Source organism: Nanorana parkeri, unplaced genomic scaffold (genome assembly GCF_000935625.1).
Source record: "Nanorana parkeri isolate BGI_ZX_2015 unplaced genomic scaffold, ASM93562v1 scaffold1634, whole genome shotgun sequence".
Taxonomy (NCBI): Eukaryota; Metazoa; Chordata; class Amphibia; order Anura; family Dicroglossidae; genus Nanorana; species Nanorana parkeri.
The window spans coordinates 3,438-12,704 of record NW_017307902.1 but is presented as its reverse complement, the minus strand read 5'-3'; the positions used below and the strand labels follow the sequence as shown (position 1 = coordinate 12,704).

The following is a 9,267-nucleotide window of genomic DNA, read 5'->3' as shown; positions in this document are numbered from 1 at the left end:
TTCGCTCCCCGGCACTGTGTTCCCCGATTTAAAATAATCACTCGGCACTCAGCGTTCCCCAAAAAGTACAAATCCAAATTTATAACGCCACATAGTTACCGGGCCTTGTGTGAGGGGGGGGGCTATCACCACTGACAATGAACCAGGCCCCGCCCCCCCACGGCCTCCCAGTACTTCATACACCCGGAATTCACTCACACGGATCAGACACTTAGATTTGGTGATAACTTCTTTATTCCCGGACCCCCAGAGAAAACCCCGGAAGCCTCCGAAATCGGAACCATTTGGATATTTACCGATGAGACGTCTGTTGGGTTCTTTGATGAGCGGGCAGGACGGATTCCCTCGTCTTGCTCTCCTTCGTAGAGTTGGTGCCTCACAGATCCATAGTTGGTGGGACCAATCTGGTGGGATCTCTCTGATCGGCGGCCTAGGAAGCTCCTCCATATGATACGTGGCAACGGGACTAGGTGGACCGGAACACAATATGGACACACAAGAGGCTAAAAGTTCTTTGGCCGTGGTGGCTTTGGAGGACTCTTGATGAGATGGAACCTAATGCCGGATAGAATCTCGCAATGTGTACCCAACGCTCACTACTTCTGAGGCAGTGCTTCCTGTGGCACCGTGGTCTACATGTGGTGGAGTGTGGACCTGTGTCTACAACCTTATCAGAACCCACTGCCATCTACAGCGTGACCCCTGGAGGCCCCAAGCCTTCCAAGCCATAAAGGTCAACTGGTGAGCCACCAGATAGACGATCACCAAGTCCTGGTGACAGCCCACTATGAATACCGGGGAGGTTAGGCAACAAATCATGTCTACAATGATGAATGAGAACTACAATGCTAGAGACTCAACCAGCAGTGACACCCCCACCCCTCTGCAGACACAGCTGTAAAGTCTTCAGTCAACATGGATTGCCTTACATAGATCAGAGGAGAGCTCAGCCACATATTTTGTGAGGTGTATATCAAGGTGTGCGCCTTCCCCGTGTCAGATCTCTGATGAGTCATATAGAAGACATTTCTCGCACTCCAGGCACTATATACACCTCCGGGGTTGTGTGGGTTCTCTGATGTCTGATAAGAGAGGATGTCTCAGAAAAACACTTCCCGCACACATTACAGGAATACGGCTTCTCCACTGTGTGAATTCTCTGGTGACGTGAAAGGTGGCCCTGCTGTGAAAAACATTTCCCGCACTCACGGCAAGCGTACGGCTTCTCCCCTGTGTGAAATCTTTGATGTATAGTCAGATCTGATTTCCGTGAAAAAGATTTCTTACACTCGAAGCAGGAATACGGCTTCTCCCCGGTGTGAGATCTTTGATGCATAACAAGATGGGATTTCTGGGCAAAACAATTCCCGCACTCAGTGCAGGAGTATGGCTTCTCCCCTGCGTGAGACTTCTGATGTCGGGAAAGATGAGACTTCCGTGAAAAACTTTTCCCGCACTCTGGGCAACAGTACAGCTTTTCGCCCGTGTGAGATTTCAGATGTCTATGTAAAACTGATTTTCTATAAAAACTTTTCCCGCACTCAGGACAGGAATACGGCTTTTCCCCTGTGTGGCACCTTAGATGTTCGGTAAGCTGTTGTTGATCTGCAAAACTTTTTCCGCACTCAGAACAAGAATAGGGCTTTTCATCCAAGTGAGAGTTTTTGTGCCTATCTAAAACTTTTTTTGTGGCAAAACTCTTCCCGCATTCAGGACAGGAATATGGCCTCTCCCCTGTGTGAGATTTCTGATGTCTGCATAGATAGGCCTTCTTTACAAAACTTTTCCCACACTCAGAACAAGAAAATGGCTTCTCCCCTGTATGAGATTTTTGATGCATGGAAAGAATGCACTTGTGTAAAAAACTTTTCCCACACTCTGAGCAGGAATACTGTTTACCGCTCCTGTGAGAGTTTAGGTGTTCTTCCGCACTGTGGGGCCCCCGATGGACATTATGGTCTTCTCCTGGACTATACTGTGTGATGTCCTCATCTTCTGGAGACAACGTGAGACATTCCTCTGAGATCTTCCCGACGTCCCGTCCATGGACTACAAATAGAAAGAAAGAGGTGGACATGAGCGGGTTGGTTCACCTCACCCAGGACTCCGCCCACATCAGTCAGCTTTGGTGAGGAGGATCATATTTGGTAGATGGTTCCTCCTGACCTCCGACCAGAAGACTTCTAGATTCACCCACCTTAGTCTGTCATCTTCCCACCATGGGATGTCCTACACTTCCTTATTTCCCCCATCAGTCATTTAGTAATAAGAGTGGAGCTGAGCCCCACCAGAGGTCAGAGAGTGAGGATGGCTGAACCCAACAAAGATGAAGACTGGACTCATCCTGAAGACCATCATTGGCTCTTTGATTTGTTCTCGGGTCAATTGCTCTATACAGATATCATTCCATTACAAATCTGAGGCGTTACTGTCCCTTTAAATCTGCCACTGGAAGGGATTTGTTATATCTGTGCAAAACTGAAACATGTTGATCCTGCCAGAAATTCAGAGCCGTCCTTCATCCAGTGTTCACTTCCTGTGTCAAGGAGAGTAAGCAGCCCTCCCAGTACTTAGTCTGACACTACAGAATGGTTAGCCTGTATGTTGAGGACATGGAAGAGTGGACAGGCCTCGGGAGTTTGGCAAGAGAAAAGTGGGCAGGGCTGACACCACAAATCATGAGTGCGGTCAACACAAAACTGGACTGAGGAGCAGAGTGCATATCTGGAGGATCAACATGTTATTTGTTTGTTGCCGGGTCTTCATAGGGATGAGACACGGGACATGAGGATGTCTTCCAGAGATGTCCTACATATGACCCACCTGTGCTGATCTCTGTAGGCGTGTCCTCCTCTATGGATGTCCTCATCATCCCGGCCTCCTCCGTATATCGCTGATCATCCCTCACATACGTCTCTTCTACTTCACCCTCAACTTTCATCTTCATCAGATCTTCACCCTAAACCAACAGAACGGCAGAAAGTCTCATCCTGTAGAGTCCGCCCATCATCTTCACATGTTCCCACCCCTCAACTCCACCCACCTGATCATGGTGGGGAACAGTGAGATCTTCCTGGGTGGGATCCCGGGAATACAGAGGACGGGGACATCTCTCTGGTGGGTTCCTGTTACCAGGTGGCTTCATCATAATGTCCTTGTGTCCTTCAGAAAGCTCCTCCATCACTCCGTACTCCTCGTCCTCCTCTTTAACAACAATATTATAGTCCCCGAGGATTCCAATCTGAATATATAAAACATTTATTATAACAAACACGCTTGTATATAAGTGATAACTATCAGTGATTGATTGGTTTAGTATCCTCTCGGTCATGTGACTCCGGTCCTCCTCCTCCATCTTCACTGATGTGGTCATGTGATGTATGGAGGTCTCTCTGTAGAGGGATAGAGGAGAATGATGGGGACTGTTCTGGTTGTATAATATTAGGATGGGGATATGAGGGGTTAATAGGCGGGCTGCCCCCAGAGGGTAATTGGCTCATGTAGATCCGGGGTATTTAGTGTTTGTTGGGTCTCGGGGGAAGGAAGGGACCAGCACGGATTTCAGGGTCACCATCATCAGCGGTATACTGGGGGAGCGTGGACTTTGGATGGAGGAGCTCATTCATAGGGACAGATCAGTGGAGGGATTCATAGGGATGAGATTCGGGACTGAGGTGGATCTCTGGGATTCATATTTGAGGAAACCCAGAACTTTTTAGACACACTTTGCGTGCCCTGAACTTGGAACGACCCATAATGCACTGCTTAGCCCCTGGTCAGCTGATCCATCAAGAATGTGGAAGAAGAGATGACCCCGCCCAAGTCAATGCTGTCTCTACTGTGTCTCAGACCCGTCACTGCCGGTGTGTTCATCAGGACTACAAAGAAGGACAACGGAGGGGAGACAAGGGACAGAGGGACTTGTTTACAAAAGGTCAATCCCTCCAAATGAGGGGCCAGTTGAGATATTCTTCACACTTTCACCCAACATTCCCCTGGTGCCCGGCCTCTAAAGGCAGAAAAGGCCAGACCTCGATTAATGCAGTAGAAGTCCTTGCCTCTGAACCAGGAGAACATGACGTGTGGGGTAGGATGCAACTGAAAACAAAGGATGAGGATGGCGGGGACTGTTCTTCTCTTCAACAAGTTCTGCTCCCACCGAGGTCTATGATGGAGCTTCATGTGGTTTCAAATACACAGGTGCTGCCACAAGGGGACTTTTGGCAGTAGAGAGGCCATGGCCACCTCAAGTCTCTGCTGTCCACGGTGAAGGACCCCCGGGGGGGGGTCTTTGTGAGGATAGTGAGGTCCGGGCACCCCCATACTGATTAGGAAATTCCATCACGTCTAGTCAGGCTGCCCACGGATCTTCCGGAGCTCCCGACACCTGCTGATGTGGCCTCTTTGATGGTGTGTAGTCCTTGTCTCAGGCCCGGTGGGGTAATGGTCCTTTATTGGTGGGTTATCGGAAGTTGGAACTGGCCAGATCACCGATTCATCATCACCGGACAGCTCCGTTCACTCTCGAAGGATTGCCTGCCTGACAACGAGCATACGACGGGTCCTTCACCCCTCCTCGCCAACATCATGGTCACACATTCACTCAGCGTACAGAACTTTGGACCCGGGGATGATACGTTGATAATGACTATCTATGGTTGGTCTAGAACAGGGGTCAGCAACCTACGGCTCCGGAGCCGCATGTGGCTCTTTCATCCCTCTGCTGCGGCTCCCTGTCCAGGGGGCGGAACTACCATCAGGGCCTTGGGACCTGAGGCTGTGGGGGGGCCCAGTGAGGTCCGGTCCTGGGAACCCCCCCCTGGTAATACCAGGGGGTGGCATGGCAGAGGTGACAGGGGAGGGGGTGGAGGAGGTCGGGCCCCAGCAACAGCAGGTAAGAGGAGTTGGGAGGAGGTACAGGGAAAGGGACCCCAGCGACCAGCCCACCTGAGGCCCTGCAGAGTCCACCATAGAGAGTCTCAGGTGGGCTGTGCAGGATCTATGGTGTGCTCTGCAGGGTCACTCACATGTGGGCTCTGCGGGGCTTTAGGTAAGCCCAGAGTCCGGTGCGTTACTGAGCCCAGAGTCCGGTGCGTTACTGAGCCCAGAGTCCGGTGCGTTACTGAGCCCAGAGTCCGGTGCGTTACTGAGCCCAGAGTCCGGTGCGTTACTAAGCCCAGAGTCCAGTGCGTTACTAAGCCCAGAGTCCAGTGCGTTACTGAGCCCAGAGTCCAGTGCGTTACTAAGCCCTGAGTCCAGTGCGTTACTAAGCCCTGAGTCCGGTGCGTTACTAAGCCCACATATACCTATATACACGGCATATAGGTAAAAAAAACGATATATGACGTGTCATCTTCATTTTAGATGTCAGAAGGGTTTTGTGGCTCCCGGAGTTTTCTTTTCTGTGAGAAACGGGTCCGAATGGCTCTTTGAGTGTTTAAGGTTGCTGACCCCTGGTCTAGAAGGTCCACATGAACCCTTCCGGCGCCGACGTACCTCACGGATAGGTCAAGTTTGGTATCTACACAAAGCTAATTTTGTACAGTGGCATCAGACCAGCGGCTCCGTCATACTCATGGACAAACTTCCTCTACTTCTCCCTCAGAGCCGTGCTGATCTTCCCTCCATGGCACTGTGCGGTCTGAAACCTCATAATCCTCCACCTCTTCCTCACTCGAGTCCAGCTCATGGAAAGCGCCGCCTTCTGGAACTCTGATGTGTGGTACCTCTGCTGCGTGGCCTCTGACCTCGGCCTGGAGCGTGGATTCCTCAGGAGACACAGAGCCACCTTCTCCCGCTGTGATCACCCCGCTCTCTTCCTCCTTCTGTCACTGCCAATCCTCCTCCTGAGAACCAAGGAAGACCCGAGCGTTCCTCACATCTTCCCCTTCTGTATCTGCTTCTGTCTCCTCCCGGGGACAATCCAGAATCAATGGAGACCTCGAAGAATTCTGCCGACTCTTCAGAACCAATATACCTGGATCTGGATGGATTATTGGAGGAGGAGGAAGGAAGAGCAACACAGAAGGAGGAGGAGGAGGATGAAGTAAGATGGAATAGAAGAGGAGAAAGAAGAAGAAAGAGCAACAGAAGGAGGAGGAAGAAGAGGAGAAGGAATGAGGAGGAAGAGAAAGTGAAAGAAAGTAGAAGAAGAAGAGGAGGAGGAAGTAGAAGAGGAAAAAGAGGAGGCGGAGGAGAAAGAGGAGAAGGAAGTAGAAGAGATTAAAAAAGAGGAGGAAGTAGAAGAGGAATAGGAAGAGGAGAAGGAAGTAGAAGAGGATGATGAAGATTAGAAGGAAGAGGGGACATCAGCGATGCTGGCTGGACACTGTCTGCTCTATGCTGGAGGAAGTTGGAGCCACCACTGCAACACACACAACTCATCCGCACTTCACTCAATCCCTCCACTGATTGATCCCTCTGAAGGAGCTCTCCCTGTACACTCACCAAACACACCGACACTATTACTGACCTCCCACCCCTGCTTATAGTGAGGGGCGGGGTTATGGCTGACCTCCCACCCCTGCTTATAGTGAGGGGTGGGGTTATCCACCATTATTGGCTGCTGACCGGGGTCAAAGTCTAGGCTGGGCATTATGAGTGATGTCCGAAATTAATCAACTGCAAATTCAACCAAAATCCTGAAAACTGGAGTCAAATATACCAGAGACGGCTCAGGTGAAAATTGAAGACAATGTTTCGGCTCCCTCAGAGGGGAAATGTTCTGACCCTGAAAGGGTTAAATATACATTTCCACACTATATATGGGGGAGTTACTGGGTGTATATATAATATAATATCTTATTACCTCCTCTGCTGCCAGTTCCCGCAATGTCTCCTCTCGGCTTCCTCTAGCCACACCTCTCACCCAGGAACTTCCTATTTATAGGTGATATCACTTCCTGTCATAGAGACTTCCTGTCTGGGTATTGGTGAGATCAACTCCTGGTGGAGCTCAGAGGAACTGCAGCCCCCAGAAACCTCTTAGCGTGAACACGGCCTTGTGCTGTATGTTCTGTATATCCTTATAGATCCACACAAGTCATCTCACCCTACAGTCACATGACCACCAGTATATAGAATATCTCACCACATGACCTCCAGTATATAGAATATATATCCCACCACATGACCTCCAGTATATAGAATATATATATCTCACCACATGACCTCCAGTATATAGAATATCTCACCACATGACCTCCAGTAGTGGTGCGGTTACCATGGTAACACCTGCGATGGTGGGCCTCTTTACCTGAGTCTGGTGTCACCCGGTAAAGAAGTCGCTCTTTATTCTTTCTTTATTGACAAAAGAATTGTCACATGGTACAGCGACGTTTTCGGAAACCCGTACGGGTCCCTTCTTCAGGCAAACAACCTCACCATCACAGGCATCCCCATAGTAACCCCACCATCACAGGCATCCCCATAGTAACCCCACCATCACAACCATTAGGCATCGCCATAGTAACCCCACCATCACAACCATTGCCATAGTAACCCCACCATCACAGGCATTGCCATAGTAGCCCCACCATCACAGGCATCGCCATAGTAACCTTACCATCACAGGCATCGCCATAGTAACCCCACCATCACAGGCATTGCTATAGTAACCCCACCATCACAGGCGTTGCTATAGTAACCCCACCATCACAGGCATCGCCATAGTAACCCCACCATCACAGGCATCACCATAGTAACCCCAACATCACAGGCATCGCCATAGTAACCCCACCATCACAACCATTGCCATGGTAACCCCACCATCACAGGCGTTGACACGATAAACCTGCCCAGCCACCTCCTCTGACCTGGGGACTGTTCTCCTGCGTCTCCTTGACCAGAACTTTGTTAATAATGAGCATGGAGGGGATTTCCCAGGACACAACTCGGGACCACACTTGATGCAGGACTAGAGCATAAAAAAAGGGACTGTCCTGGCAAACCCCAGACAGCCGGCAAGTATCCACTCCACCCTTACCTGAGATGTCTAGAGATATGAATGGGGGGCATGAAAGGTTTGCAAAGCCTGATGGGAAGGTGTGCATTACTCCTCCACATAGTGAAGAATCAAAGCCTGACCAGTAAGAGCTCCGATGGACAATTTGTGGTACCGTAGCTTTTACACCATTTGACGGGCGCGCACAATTTTTAACCCGGGCATGTTGGGTGTCTATTTACTCGCCACTACCTCGTCCTTTATACTCTTTATATAGTGCGGTACTATATTGTGGTTTTTTTGTATTTTTTATCTAAATTATGGGGTTGATAAAGAGTTGCGCTAATATCATTTAACGTAATCATTTGCAACCATTTTATTCTACAGGGTCTCCGCTTTCAGGAAACATAGAACTCTCGGGGGGTTTCAGTAATTTTCAGGCCTCAAATGTGGATTATAACACGCGTGCAAAAAAAAAAAATCGTGTTACATACAAGCACTCAGCACAAGGCCGTGTTCACACTACGACACGTCTCTCAGGGCTGCAGTTCCTGTGAGCTCCACCAGGTGGTGATGTCACCTAGACCCAGACAGGAAGTCTCTATGGAAAACAGACAGGAAGTGATGTCACCTATAATAGGCAGTTCCAGGTTTGAGGTAAGGCGGGAGGAAGTAGAGAGGAGACATTGCTGGAACTGGCAGCAGAGGAGGTAATAAGATATTATTTTATATTTACACCCAGTAACCCCTCCCCCCCGTCATGTCCGTCCTCATCCTCCATAGTCACTGTGACGTCTTTATTCTCGTACACACATATATAGAGTGCGAAGATGTATATGAACCCCTTCCGGGACAGAACATTGAACCATTTCCCCAATTTGAGTGTCACATGACACAGCCGAGGGGAGGGGGTGGGGGAACTTCTATCCACTGTGCTGTATCCGAGGTCTGGTAACGACGGACGGGGGAGGGGAGATTTACGTTATTAACCCCTCATATCATACAATCAGCACAGCCCAGATAACGCTCCACTATCCGTCCACACAGATCACATGACCACGTCAACGACGATGGAGGAGGACCAGAATCTCATGAATGAGAAGATACTGAACTTCACCCTGGAGATCATCTGCCTGCTGACCGGAGAGGTGAGGAGGATTCTGGGAGGTCACATGACATCACTCTGATCTCTATTCATAAAACACAGACCTGACCGGAGAGGTGAGGAGGATTCTGGGAGGTCACATGACATCACTCTTGTCTCTATTCATAAAACACAGACCTGACCGGAGGGGTGAGGAGGATTCTGGGAGGTCACATGACAT

At 49.7% G+C, this 9,267-nt stretch overlaps 2 protein-coding genes across 2 annotated transcripts in view; one reads left to right on the top strand and one right to left on the bottom strand.

Moving 5' to 3' along the window:
• LOC108799111 (zinc finger protein OZF-like) overlaps positions 1-1,883 on the bottom strand; it is a 24,832-nt gene extending 22,949 nt beyond the window's left edge. The window contains exon 1 of the mRNA XM_018570933.1: positions 1,053-1,883. Coding sequence (XP_018426435.1) covers positions 1,053-1,840 — 788 coding nt within the window. The 5' untranslated portion in view covers positions 1,841-1,883. The remainder of the gene's footprint in view (positions 1-1,052) is intronic.
• Positions 1,884-4,840: 2,957 nt separating this feature from the next.
• Positions 4,841-9,267, top strand: part of LOC108799110 (oocyte zinc finger protein XlCOF6.1-like) — a 7,492-nt gene continuing 3,065 nt past the window's right edge. Inside the window, exons 1-2 of the mRNA XM_018570932.1 lie at positions 4,841-4,894; positions 5,685-5,892. Of these exons, the coding sequence (XP_018426434.1) occupies positions 4,841-4,894; positions 5,685-5,892 (262 nt within the window). The remainder of the gene's footprint in view (positions 4,895-5,684; positions 5,893-9,267) is intronic.